At 40.6% G+C, this 14904-nt stretch overlaps 1 protein-coding gene across 1 annotated transcript in view; it reads right to left on the bottom strand.

The window, feature by feature from the left end:
- The window catches only part of WDR70 (WD repeat domain 70), a 544244-nt gene that overhangs the window by 83960 nt on the left and 445380 nt on the right, over positions 1 to 14904 (bottom strand). The window contains exons 11-13 of the mRNA XM_007951575.1: positions 12078 to 12177; positions 8549 to 8633; positions 6710 to 6848 (exon numbers count right to left, since the gene is read on the bottom strand). Coding sequence (XP_007949766.1) covers positions 6710 to 6848; positions 8549 to 8633; positions 12078 to 12177 — 324 coding nt within the window. The remainder of the gene's footprint in view (positions 1 to 6709; positions 6849 to 8548; positions 8634 to 12077; positions 12178 to 14904) is intronic.

The following is a 14904-nucleotide window of genomic DNA, read 5'->3' as shown; positions in this document are numbered from 1 at the left end:
CCAATCACCTCATATGCATGTGAGAGCTGGACAATGAATAAGGAAGACCAAAGAAGAGTTGATGCTTTTGAGTTGTGGTGCTGGAGAAGAATGCTGAAAGTACCATGGACTGCTAAAAAAACTAACAGATCTGTCCTGGAGGAAGTGCACCTGAAATGCTCCTTGGAAGCGAGAATGGCCAGACTTCGTCTCATCTACTCTGGTCATGTTGTCAGAAAGGACCATTCCCTGGAGCAGGATGTCATGCTTGGTAGGGTGGAGAGTCAGTCGACTAAAGAGGGGAAGGCCTTCAATGAGATGGATTGACACAGTGGCTGTGATGATGGGCTAAGTATAGCAGGGATCATGGAGCTGGTGCGGGATCGGGCAGTGTTTCGTTCTGCTGTGCATGGGGTCACTATGAGTTGGAAACGACTCGACGACACCTAACAGCAACAACATGTCCTACAACATGTAATACTTGCACTTCCTGAGTACACCGTTCCCTCATTTAACAAATGTTAAGCACCATGTATGTGCCAGGCACTGTTCTAAACAGTGAAGATACCACAGTGAATAAAACAAAGTTTCTGCCCTCATGCCACTTACATATTTGATGGAAGAGGATAGTAAAACAAAAACAACAAATACTTACACGAGGCGATGAGAAGCGCTATGGAGAAAATAAAGCAAGAAAAGAGAGAGCTGGCAGTGGGAAGGAAGAGGAGGAGGAGGATTGCTGTTCCTAGAAGATGGTCAAGAAAGATCAATCAGATAAGAAGACATCTGAGCAGACACTTGAAAGGAGTGAGAGAGCATGCTGCGTGGATCTATCTGGGCACAACAGTGTTCCAGGCGGAGGACAAATGCAGAGGCCCTGAGGTGGAGGCTTCCTTGCATTGTTGAGTGAACACGAAAACACCAGTGTGCCTGCAGAAGAGTACTTAACGGTGGAAAGTGTCAGGAAATGACTTCAGAGCATTAGCAGGGTTAGGTAGTAAAGCCATAATAAGTGAGGGTTTGGGGTAATTACTGGAAGGTTGTGAAAAGAGAAATAGTGTGTTTACCTAAAAATGATCACTCTTGTCTGCTGTGTGAAGAAAATGGATTATAAGGAGGCAAAAGTAGAAGCAAAGAGATTCGTTTTTAGGTCACTGCAGGAATTCAACAAGAGATAATGGTAGCTTGCACCAGACAGCAGAGGTAGTGACAAGTAGCTGGACTCTGGACATATCTGAAGGTGAAGTCTAGAATATTTGCTTATGGACTGGGAACAGAGTATGAGAGAATCATACACTTGACTATTTCCATGTCTTTCTTCTTGCCACCTGCAAGTTGTGTGACCTCATTCAAGTTTCTTGTCTTTCATTCCTAGAGTCTTAGTGAGGTCTTCATCGCCCTCCCAGCACCTCATCCCCTCACAAGGTTACTGCAGTAAGTCTCCTAACTCCTGACTGCCTGCCTTTTGACTAGCTTCCCTCTAAAACTTTCTCCAAACTTTGCCCGAGTAAGCTTCCTAAATGCAAATAGGATCTTGCCTATCCCGTCTTAATATCCTTCAATGCTTCACCAGAGCCTGAGGAGAAAATCCAGACTCACTGGCATGGAACACAGGGCCCTATGCATTTGGCCCGGATTTCCACTGCCAGCCTCCTCTTCCACCTTGTCATCTCTCACGTGCTGTCCCACATGCCACCACACCGTGCATAAACGTCTATTTTCTCTTGTTAAAGACAAAAATGAAGTAAGTTTCTCTTAAGAAATACCAAAGGGATGGAAATATTCCACAACTGCTTAAGTGAAAGAAATTTCTTCTTATTCTTCGATCAGGCATCTAGTTTTTACAGCTCTTTCTTACTAGATTCATTTTCAGGTCAAAATCATTTTTTTCTTTTTTTTGTAGTTGTCCTTAAATACAGTCAATACACTGACAATTTATCAAAAGGAAATAGAAGAATTTGGACATTGCACAGTTACCTCATACATTTTTGAATTGTCCATGCAACTGCTACATGTCCAAGAACTAATGACAATACAAAGGTAAACAGATATAAATATATATGTTGTTGTTGTTGTTGTTATGTGCCGTCAAGTCAGCCCTGACTCATAGCGACCCCTCCTTGGGTTTCCGAGGCAGTATCACTACGGAAGTAGGATTGCCCAACCTTCCTTCCGAGGAGTGGCTGGTGGGTTTGAACCACGAGCCGTCTGGTTAGCAGGCAAGTGTCTTAGCCACTATGCTACCAGAGCTCCTATAAATATATATAGTGCTATATAAACACAACACAAATACTGACTCCTAACTTATTGACTATCTCATTATCTGACACTCTCCATTTATGATCACAGTAAAAAAAATCTATTACCAATTATTTTTCACAATAATGGGGTATGCCTGGCAATAATGAAGGCTCAGGCAAGTGTGAGAAAAGAGTAACACTAGCTTTGATGATGAAGGTTCTGTGTCAACTTGGCTGGACCATGATCCTCAGTGTTTCAGTGTTCAGCAGTTATATAATGATGTAATTTGGAGTTACATAATGATGTAGTCATCCTCCACTTTGAGATCTGATGTGGTCAGCCTTCATTTTCATATAATGCTGATTTTCACATAGTAACCTGGTCTTTGGAACCTAACCATGTTGATAAATGAGGAATGGATGTATCAAGACTTTTTGAATTGTGTCATTTCTTTTCAGCTCTTCATTATCTACTATATTAACAGGGCTGATTTAAAACTGCCCCTGTTTTAAAGTAAACTAGTTCTACAGGTCCATTTCAACAGTGTGGAAAGTCTATTATCAGCATACATATTCATCTTCTTACATAAACATCTGACTTGTTCCATACCACGAGTGATACCAATATGTGCACAGATCACACACAGTGCAGTTCACACAGTGAACACATACTACTGAACCTCCTCCTCACTCTCTTTGAATCTTGAAAAAAACTACTGTACATTACTGTGAAGTAATGCTTAAGTTCCAGTTTAGTGGCAAAGCCACTAAAAGCTTGGAGTGCTTGCAGGGAAATCGTGTTCTACTGTTTTACAGAAGTTTTAATCTTCACTGAGTCTTTCTGTCATAGAAAAATGGACTAAAGCCACAAGTTAGCTTGGGTTCCAGGGCCTATTCTGCTGTGATTATCTTAAGATTCACACCAATTTCCTGTTGACTAAAAATGACCCAGTCACTTTCTGGTAAGGCAACTATTTTGTTCATACTGACTATGCAGTGTAATTAATTACTTTTATGTGGCCTTTATAGGCATGGGCTTAAAACTCCTACAAAATGATCAGCTGGGCCACAATCTTGCAAGTGATTGGTCAATTTACTCAGCAATAGTGGCTTGAAAATCCACCCAACAGGACTGAGCTCCCTGCAGTCCAGCTAGGGGATTGGGCAGTTTTGCTATCTTGTTAGGCTTAGATAAGGATCAGTCCTACAGAGTTTTGGGGGTGACCTCACTACTATCAAGAAGAGTCTGCAGCAAAGCATGTCCTTTGGACCCAGGGTCCCTAAGCTGAGAACCTCCTAGATTCAGAAAAGAGAGCTACAATGCTGAGGACACAGAGACAGTGGGCTGGTTGGCCCACAAAGGAGACAGATGTGGTGTGTTTGCCAGCTCATGGAGAGACAGCTGGCTGCTCCATGTAGGAGGTTTGCCTGCTGTTAAAGAGTTGTAACATTTACCCATGCAAGGGTGACCCATGCAACATGCATCCTACCTCAGGTAGCCTAGTGGGAGCCACATGGGCCTTCAGGCAGTATGGACCCAGGCAGTGTGGCAACGAGAACCATATAGGATAGTGTGGCAGGAACCAGCAGCAGAAGCCAAGAAAAGGCTAGTGGTAGAGGCTCAGGAGATCCTGTGTGGGGGTCATACCACCAGAGTGGCAAGGCCTCGTGGCAGAGCAGAAGCCTCAGGAGATGCAGAACCCCTAGGCCATGTGGTGGTAGCCAGAGGCAGCAACAATGTGAATACAGCATCTGGCCTCAACCGTGGTGCTCCTGCCCAGTGACCTAAGAATGACTCTTATGTCCATGGGTACGTTGGGTAGGGTAAATGTTTGCTCTTTTGAAAAATCTGGTGTTACTGTTTACTGTTTGCTTTCCATAAACAATAATAATTTCTTTTAGTTTGCCAACACTATGTAAGTATCTCATAAGTACATCTCCATCACAGATGAATGAGGTATGGAATGGCTGATGCCAGTGGGTGTATACGCCTCATTTCTAGTAGTCTTGTGGCCACCTAGAAATTTGAGGCAGAGCCTGCCTGCATGTGCAATGCTGATAGACAGACATGAACACAGGCTGGAAACAAATATAAAAGGAAAAAACAAATTCATTGCCATCAAGTCAATTCCAATTCATATTGACCCTATAGGACAGAGTAGAACTATCACATAGTGCTTCCAAAGCTGTAAATCTTTAAAGAAGCAGACTGGCACATCTTTCTCCCTTGGAGTGGCTGGTAGATTTGAACTGCCATGTGCTTAACTACTGTGTGACCAGGGTTCCTTAGGAAGCAGGTATAAAGACAACTAATTTTGGCTTTATCAACTGCAACAATACTAGAGCCATACTCCAGAAGAGGCATACTGTGACAAGGAAATTCCAAGGAGACAGAGGTATATGGCAGAAATATTGGATGGAGTACTGAAGGGAAATGTGCACAAGATGCTCAGTGGAAGATGTGGTAGCTCCAAGTCACAGGCAATGATCCTAGAGTTATGACATCAAAATTCTCAGTGACTCTCTATTTAATTTAAAGCTCTGTTAGGATTTTCTAGGAAGTCAACAAAACAAAACCAAACTCACAGCCGTCGAGTCGGATCCGACTCACAGCAACCCTTCCTTGGGTTTCCGAGGCAGTATCACTAGAGAGGTAGATTGCCCAACCTTCCTTCTGAGGAGTGGCTGGTGGATTTGAACTGCCAGCCTTCTGGTTAGTAGTCAAATGCCTTAGGTCCTACACCACCAGAGCTCCCTTCTAGTGAGTAGAAAGTGCTAATTTGAAATATACAAAGCTATTAGAAAAGATCTAGATAGAAAGGTAACTCAGACAACATACTCTAATTTCTCTGCAAACAGCATATTCTTCCTGACACTACAGAAGACTATGTCTTTAAAAGTACAATCTATATGTCAGCATCCCTCAATTTATTTACATTTCAACTTAAATTACAATTTAAGTAAAACACCACCAAGAAAAATACCGAAATGCCTGGTTGTTGAGAGGCACAGAAGAACACAGCTTACTTCTTGGAGCTTACTCATTACAGTAACATAGCTATTATAATTGGAAGAACCAATTATAATAATTTTACTTTTTGAGATTAAAGTTGATACAGTCAAGAGAGTTTTTCTTTGATTTTAGTGTTTTAGTTGGCTTCTGAATGCATCCAAAAAATTATTATTAGTGCTGGCACATTTCAAATTATGTCATGAGATTAACATCTATAAAACTTCAGTGCTCATCCAGAATTAGTCTCATTGTTCTCTTATTGTCTCTACAAGACTCAACTGACTACACCACGGTTTCAAATTTAGGGCCTATACATTAAGATTCCACAGTAACACCACAACATCAGAGACAGGAGCTTTTTGCTGATGATTTAAAAACAGTTGTTCAATTGCCTGAAACACTTAAGTATATAGTATGTCTCAACTGTTTATAAAGAGCTGAAACAACTGGAGAAAACTACAGAAAAGCACAGTTTAAGCTTTAGGCAATTCTAAAGGATTTGACAACGAGCCAGAGGAAATTTACAGAAACTAATTGATTTGCCTCATCATCTAAATAGTAATACCAAAAAAGACAAAACCCACTATCTTTGAGTCAATTTCAATTCATAGTGACCCTGTAGGTCAGAGTAAAATTGCCCCATAGGGTTTCTAAGGCTGTAAATCTTTACCAAAGCAGATTGCCTCATCTTTCTTCCATGGAACGGCTGGTGGGCTTGAACTGTCGACCTTATTTTTGGTTAGTAGCCAAATACTTTAACCACACTACCACCAGAGCTCCTTCTAAATAATAATACATACTTTAAAAGACTTCACATTTTCCTCCAGGAATTTTTACTGTTGTTGTACTATAAGTGGTTCTGGTCTCAGGATATCAATGAATGAATGAATGAATGAATGCTGGGGTTCTAGTGCTCATATAAGTCTCTAAAAGAAACAAAATAATTTTTAGGTATAGAAGTTAAGTCTGAAATATTTTAAACTTCCATACAACTAAATAAAAATTAACTCAGCAAATGCTTCTTAATGATTACCACTCTGATGAACAGGATCACGGCAGAGTTTTCAAAGTTTAGGAAAAACTAATCAATTTCCCCACTCTCGGATGGCACAATCTTTCACTTCTGCCCACAATCCCTCACAAATATGCACATTGTTGGAAACTCCTTTCTCTGTTTACATCATGGCCAGCTTCCTCCTTCCTCAAGGTTGGCAGAAAGGAGAAAATATCCCAGGCTCAGCTGAAATTCTAAATACAACGTGAGCCCACAGCACATATTAGATCAGGGAGAAGGAAGAAGATAGGCCAGCCAATCTGCAACATACTGATAAACATGTGTGTGCTGGAAGAAAAAAGCAGCCACCATTGTAGCTGCTGAGGGTGAGGGCTTACGTTCATTAAAAAACAAAAACAAAAACGAAAGATGGTTTAGATGCAAATGTCACTCTCAAGGCTGAGGAGAAAAGAATGTACACACCGCATCTGTGATGTCGATTTCATAAACTCTTTGGAAAGTCCTCCGTTCAAAGAAAACAAGTTTGCCGTTGCCACGTCCCCTCTGAACAGATGTGCCGGTAACTATGAGTTTATCATCTGGGCTGAAACAACAGTCAGTCCTAAGGACAAAAACAGTTTATAAATATAAGCTTATGACACCACACAGTGCAGTAATTAGTGTGCTAAACAAAATATAAGCAACGTTATCATATTAAGAGCTAACTCTTACATCAGACTTCCAATGAGCCAAGCATTTACTGATATTAATTCAATTCATTTAATTTTCACAGTACTCCTATGAGGAAGATATTATTACCATCCCATTCTACAGATGAGAAAACTGAGGCAGAGAAAGGTTGAATAAACCTTGCCCAAATCACACAAGTGGTAAAAATGGGATTCAAACTTAGGCAGTTTCACTCTAGAATCCATGTTTTTTATTTCTATTGTTGTTGTTGTTATGTGCCATCGAGTCAGACCTGACTCATAGTGACCCCTCCTTGGGTTTCCGAGGCAGCATCAGTACGGAAGTAGATTGCCCCATCTTCCTTCCAAGGAGTGACTGGTGGGTTTGAACGCCAGCCTTCTGGTTAGCAGTCAAGTGCCTTAGGCACTATGCTACCAGAGCTCCTTTTATTTCTATACTATAATATTTTTAATATAACGGGAGTGCAGAAAACCTCAGATTCTTTGCATGATTAATATCGAAGAAGTGATTATTTTGGTCTTTCTTTGAACTACATTTTGCTAATCTCACTCACCCCACCCCCCAAAATTGGGTAAAGTCAAGCACCATGCGATGACGGGCAGGCTGCATCACTGGAACCTAACTGACGGTTATGATTCAATAGTCCTTGTTATTAGCAATATGGCCACTTCCATCATTTCTGATGCACTGATTTTCAGTATCTAAGATATGACCCAAGGAAGTTATGCTGTTATTGTTGGGCAAGTTGACTCCAACTCATAGCAACGTTATGGGACAGAGCAGAACTGCCTTATAGGGTTTTCTAGGCTGTAATTCTTACAGAGTAGATTGCGAGGTCTTTCCCCAGTGGAGCTGTGGATGGGTCTGAACTGCCAACTTTTCAGTTAGCAGCCAAGTGCTTAACACTGTGCCACCAGAGGTTATGCAGCTGACATCAATTTTTGCAGGCATAACAGCTCAAAAATGTTCTCATCAGCTACAAATTCATGTTAGTTTTAATTGATTGATGCCATGGGCAGTGGACTGGCTGAGTGAGAGTTCATGCCATGCTTATTATACAGCTTTCTGCATGGACGCTTCCATGCCACTCAAGCTATTCCTGCTGGTTAAGTTATTCTTGTAACAAAGATGTGAAATTTTATTTCCATCAAAATAGACAAATTTGTCTAGGAACTGACGCTTGGCTCAGAGCTCAAATCTCACCTTCACTGCCCACTTGTATACAATGTTAGAAAAGTCTTTAAAAGCTTCAGTTGCTGACTTTGTAGCAGGATGATAACAGTATTCAGCTACCTAGAACAAGTGACCTGAACAACTGAAGAACACTGAATGGCTGATTAGAATTCTGATAAGAAAAAGCTTGAGAAAATGAGCTAACCTATAAATGCTCAGAAACTATTAGCAATTGCTTTGATAGAATGAGAGTTCAAATTTTAAAAGATGACAAATACATACTTGTCACTTATATAATATTAGAAGAAAAATTAAATCCTTTAAAATATATAAGCTTCACTGGTTTTACTTCTCTAAAGAACCCAGCCTAAGACAAAAGGTGAGAAATTCCTTTTCCATTCCCCTATGCTAATCAAATAATAAAAATATACTACTTACATTGGAAACATGGTGGGAAGACCAGACGCTGAAAAAAGTGGCTTATTAAACTGACGGACATCCCATAATTTTAATGTATCATCACCTGGTAGAATAATAATAAAAAGACAGAAATGTGAATTGTGCAAAAAAGAATTCTTCCAGGTTTAAAGTTTGCCAAACTTAGTGGATAATTATTTTACAAAGAAAGAAGGAACCCTGCTAGATGCACATAAACATGTTTTCCTTTTTTAACTGTTCAGGAAGCTTGAAAGCAGGAGTTGTGAGTACAGTAGGAAGCTACATGATAATGAATTGGCCGCCTAGAAATTACTTTCCAGATGATGTTGCATCTCTAGGCTAGAAGGAACCCTGGAGAATCTACTGGAGAGCCTGATTTAAGAGCAGATGGTAGTTCCCAGTGGTACACTTGAGCATAACCTGAATTCTCGAGACCTTAATCTAATGACCATCAGGACTGAAAATATTTCAGTTCACAACAGATTCTCTTTTCCCATAGTGTGTGGGTAAGGCCATCCATTAACATTAATGAGAGTGAGCTGTGACTCCCTTTCCTCCAGTATAACTCTACCTGCGGCAATCATTCTTCACTCTGCTGGGGAGTACAGCTTTCCCAAGCCACTTAAAAAACAGTGAGAATTCTTTTAAGAATTACTTTTTAAACATTTCTGTAGGGGTACTAACTAATTGGTGATCAGAATGAAAGCCAAAAACTCATATAAGTAACATCTCTGCTGTTCTTTCTCCCCAGTGCCTACAGCTAAGAACTGCCTCAACTCTCGGGTCCAACAAGGAATCAGTATCAGGTGCAAATGAGGTGAGTGGAGAGTTCAATGAAAACCCCCATTCTCTCCCCAGTGATCGTTCCACTAAAACCTGACTTTTGGCAGGTTAATTAACAACTAACTAGACTTTTGCACCTGCTTGTACTGGGAGAACTTTATAACATTCACTTTTAGAATGCTATTTTAGTGTAACTAAAGTCTTTACAAAGGTTACAGATGAGGCCACAATCCTCAAACAACAGAAAACATTAATCTGCACTTAACAGTTCAACTAACGATCAGGTTCTGAAGCTAGTACCTTACAACACCCTGGAGACCCTGTTGAATAGATTTCCACTTGCCATTTTACACATGTCCAGGAAGGAAAATGATGAAATACAGTATACATATTGTGTTGGCCAACCAAGTCATCCAATAGCTATTTTAAGTTGGAAGAGGAAAGTAAGAATGATGAACGGAACAGTTCTGATTGAAAAAAGACTTGACATGGATCTGGCACTAGTTACTAACTGGACGGGGCCTGGTCATCTTCAGAATCCTCTGAGAAGAATTTCAGACTACACTCCCCTCTCATCATTTTTCTCTTCCTGCTCCACCTTGGCTATTTGGGTTTATCATCCTAAAGATGCAAAAGTGAATGTGAGAGTGGAGCATGTGTTGTTTTAAAAGGCCTCCCAGGGGATTCAGCTAACATTCCTGGAGTGAAAACTATAGTTTTTAAGTATAAAATATATATAGTTTTAATTAGGAGTCATCTCTGGACTCAAGTGGCAGGTTGGAATTGATGATTCAAAGTATGTATTTTAAGACAAAAAACCAAATCCTTTGCTGTTGAGTTGATTCTGACTCACAGTGACCCTATAAAACAGAGCAGAACTCAGAACTGTCTTAGACAGTTTCCAAGGCTGTAATCTTCATAGAACCAGACTGCCACATGTTTTTCCCACAGAGCAGATGGTGGCACTTTAATCACTGTGCCACTAGGGCTCCTAACCCTAACATAGTGCTAATTTTATCCCAGGCACTACATCCTTAACGACCTTACTTATATAATCACCACTATTTAATCAACATATCGGTTAGGTTCTACTACCGTCATTCCCATTTTACAGATGAGGAAACTGACTTTTCTGTTAGCAGTTGAGCACTTAACTAGTTTCCCACCGGGGCTCCTTTTCATACATATCTGCATTTACCATGCATAATCTACTTCCGTAGTGATACTGCCTCGGAAACCCAAGGAGGTGTCACTGTGAGTCAGGTCCAACTTGACGGTACATAACACCACCACCACCATGATATATATAATATATATTTGTGCCGTCGAGTTGGACCCGACCCACAGAGACCCCTCCTTGGGTTTCCGAGGTGGTATCACTACGGAAGTAGATTGCCCAGCCTTCCTTCCAAGGAGCTATATGCTTTTTCTTTTGATTATACAAGGGAAGTTATTTTGAATACAGTAGATAAAGCTTCCTCGGAGGAAAGGACCTGAATGCCATGCTTAAGGATAAAGGACATGGTCTGGCTAGATGGAAGGAAAGCTGGGCGAAGTCCTCTCATCCCCCCCCTTCACTCCCGTACCATATGCACTAGATTGTAAATACTTTCGGGAAAGGGACCCTGTGTGTGATGGTCACAGTTTACACCCTGCACCTAGCCTAATTCCTAACTCAGCATAAGTGTTCAATATAGAATAGCAGTTGAGTGACTGAATGACTAAATACAGTGTTGCTAGATTCATCTACCTGAAGTGTAACTCCTTGGGCCTAAAAAGAGGAAAAAACTCTTTATGTAACAGTTAAGACCCTCTATAACATGACTCCAGTCTATTTATCCCACACTTTCTTTTCTGTCTCCACAAATGGTCCTACTAGACTACCATCAGTCATGATTTACACTTTCCCATAATGCTTTGCTCATAAGCTGCCCTCAGTATATTCCATCTATTTCTATCAACACACTACCTATCCATGTGAGAAAGATACAGAAAAAGATTAGAAACAACCCATATCCAGCCATGTGAGCATGTATGAATGTATAAAAGTGCTCTGGTGGCACAGTGGTTAAAGCACTCATCTGCTAACCAAAAGGTCAGTGGTTTGAACCCACCAGCTGCTCCAGGGGAGAAAGATGAGGCAGTCTGCTTCCGTAAAGATTTATAGCTTTGAAACCCTACAGGGCAGTTCTACTCGGTCCTATAGTGTCATTCTGAGTCAGTGATGGCAGTGTTTTTTTTGGGGGGGGAATATGTATAAGTAAATTTATAATCTAACTGTATCAAACTATGCAGCTATTAAAAAAATAACATCCAGGTATACAACTTTTTTTAACTGAATTGAGTTACTGTTTGAATTAAAAACAAGTAAGCAAGCAAACAAAAACAAAAACCAACAGTTAACAAATAGACATAGAAAGAATACAGACTGTCATGCACAAAATCCCTACCGTCCCCCCTTGGAGGCCGCAACCTCGTATGGAATTTGAAGCTAAAACAAAAACTTTGGCAAAAAAAAAAAAAAAAAAAATGCTTATTTTCAAAAATTTTCTAGACAGCTTCTAATACTAACAATCTTGCCAAGATGGAAACGCATTTTAATGTTTAATGAAAAAATTAGACTGATAAAAGTATACTGACAAAAACACAGTAGCCTTACTAAACATTGGGGTACTAGTGTTTCATTTGTTTTAGATATGATCATTTTATATATAGTAACACAGTAACAAAAGAAATTTCCACCTACCTCCACGAGAGGCAAGGACATTACCATCATAGGAAAAGGCCACACAAGAAGTATCTGTGCCTGGTTCATGAGCTTGTTTATAGTGGAATTTAGGATGAACCTGTTTATGGAGAGAAGCAAAAAGAGAAACCTCACCTGAATTCAACTGAGAATATTTTTGTTGCAAGAGCATTTCATTTTATCATCGGAAAATGATATGCCCATATATATAAAACACTAATTTCACCTGAATATAGTCTGCTTTCCTTCTGGGGGGAAAGAAATCAAAAGACTTTTTGAAATACTCTTTGATTCCATAAGAGGAAAAAAGAGATAAGGTCAGCAGGAGACAATTTTTCAGACTGCCTTAGCAAACTGTGAGCAATTCATGACTGTCACAGCAGTCAGTTCTTTGTATTTATGACATTAGTGGAGCAATTTCCCGTATTTATCTAAAAGAGCAAATATAAACAAAATTGCAAGTCAGCATATCACTTAATAACTCAAAAATATTTATTGTGTTCCTAGTATATGCCAGCCACTGTGCACTCGCTTGTAGTTCTTTAATTACCTTTAATGTCCCTGTAGGATAATAAAAGAATAACAATAACAACCACAGCAGCAGCTAACCCTTACACCAAACCCAACCCACAGATGACAAGTTGATTGTGACTCACAGCACCCCTAATAGGAGAGTAGAGCTGCCCCAGAGGGTTTCCAAGGCTATAAATCTTTACAGAAGCAGACTCCCACATCTTACTCCTGTGCAATGGATCATGGGTTCCAATTTCCATCTTTTCATTCGCGGCTAAGCACGTTTACCACTGTGCCACCAGAGCTCCTAACCCTAAAATGGTGCTTATTATATCCTAGGCACTATATCCTTCACTGCCTTACTTATTTGATCACCACAATCAATCTACCAGTTAGGTTCTACCCCTGTCATCCCATTTTACAGATGAGGAAACCAAGACACAGTTCAGTATTTGGTCCAAGCTCACAGTGGAGCTGGGAGTTTGAACCCAAAAGTCTCCTCTCAGACATATTATATACCCTCTCTCATTAAAGCAGGCCAGTTCATTTCTTCCTTTTAATAGTTGGTATAAAGTGAGTCGAAACTGGCATTGATACAGATCGTCATGCACAAAATCAGTGCAAAATCAAATATTTATAAGTTCTTCTAGGTGATAATTCTAGAAATTTGTTTTAAAGGTAGCTGTCAGGTAGACCTCTCCCTTTTATGCACACAAAGCTAAGCTTTTTTACTCAGTATCAGTGTCTAGCACACAACTTTAGCAGGGGCAAAGAAATGTGACAGAGAACAACATGGCTTTTTTCTCCTCAAAGAGCTGATAGTTTGACGAACAGATATGAGTGAGCATATCGAACAATTAGTGCTATAATGAGGAAGTACAGAATATGTAGTACGTATGTGGGCACTAAGGAGAGGTCTGTAACCCAAGCTTGGTTGTGTGTGTGTTGGAGGAAGAGGGGTGAAGACAAGAAATCAGAGATTTGATGGATAAAGGAAGAGTTAGCAGGTGAAGGGTCAAAAGGTAGGGCAAGAGACAGCACTCTAGATTCTAGTCAGGGGAATACTGTACTGCGGAAAAGCCAAATTTTGACCCCTATGATCTTTGCTACCTAGCATCATGCTCATGAATATGTTACCATACATGGCAAAAGGGACTGTGTAGCTGTAATTAAGTCACTCTGCAGTTGACCTTAAGATAGAGACATTATTCTGGATTATCTGGGTGGGGTCAAAGTAGTCAACGCATAAAAGCAGAACCTTCTCCTGGGAAAGGACAGGAAACAAAGCCATAGAGATATGTCAGAAGTGGAAGATCAGAGGCATGAGAAGTGTTCAACGTGTCACTGTTGAGTTGAATGTGTGTCAGGGAAACAGGGACCTCAATCTTACAGCCACAAGAAACTGAAGTCTGCCAACAACCAGTGATCTGGAAACAGGACCCTGAGTCCCAGATGAGAACCTGAGCTCTAGCAGATACTTTGATTTTAGCACAATGAGACCCTAAGTAGGGAATCCAGCCATTCCACGCATGACCTACAGAAATTGAGATAATAAATGACTGCTGTTTTAAGTCAAAATATATGGTGATTTGTTGGGTAGGAATAGACAACTAGCATTTTAGGGTCTGAAGACAAAAGAATTTGTTGCAGTCAAGAAACTGAAAATTAACTTAATTGTATCAGAGGGACAAGTCCTGATAGCTTGTTGTTAAGGGCTTGAGCGCTAACCTACACACCACTCCATGGCAGAAAGATGTGGCAGTCTGCTCCATAAAGATTAGTCTTGGAAACTGTGGTAGTTAAATCTGTCTGTCACCTTGGCTGGGCCTGGTTGAGTGGCTGGGCAGCTGGATGTAGTTATTCCCCATGGTGAGACTGGTAATTAACTCTATGGTGGAATGTATTGGAGCAGCTAAGTAGCTGCTTTAGGGATGTGGTCTGCTTCCTGCATATAAGCAGCAGCTTTGGTAAAGGTCTCTAGCTTATGGCACGCTTGAAATCTGCATGTAGCCATGTCATTGTTGAACAGCTTGCCATGCTCTGCTGACCTTGGGACTTTCAATAGACTTGAATTAATGGCCTGCCGTGTGGTTTGATAACATCGGTACTATGCCTTTTCACTTGTCAACTTTGGGTTTGTCAGCCTCAGTAGCTAGCAGCTGCCTGAGTAGAGAGATGCCTCTAGCTTCAGTGGGCCGGGAGCAGGAGGCAGAGCTTAAGCCCAAGGTCATGAGACTCTCACATAGCCCCTTGAGCCTGGCACTTTGAACTCAGACTTCTAGCCTCCTGAATCGTAAGAGAATAAACTCCTGTT

The sequence above is a fragment of the Orycteropus afer genome, unplaced genomic scaffold, assembly GCF_000298275.1.
Source record: "Orycteropus afer afer isolate SDZICR_OR568_19922 unplaced genomic scaffold, OryAfe1.0 scaffold00300, whole genome shotgun sequence".
Classification (NCBI taxonomy): Eukaryota; Metazoa; Chordata; class Mammalia; order Tubulidentata; family Orycteropodidae; genus Orycteropus; species Orycteropus afer.
This window is presented reverse-complemented; position numbering and strand designations above follow the sequence as displayed.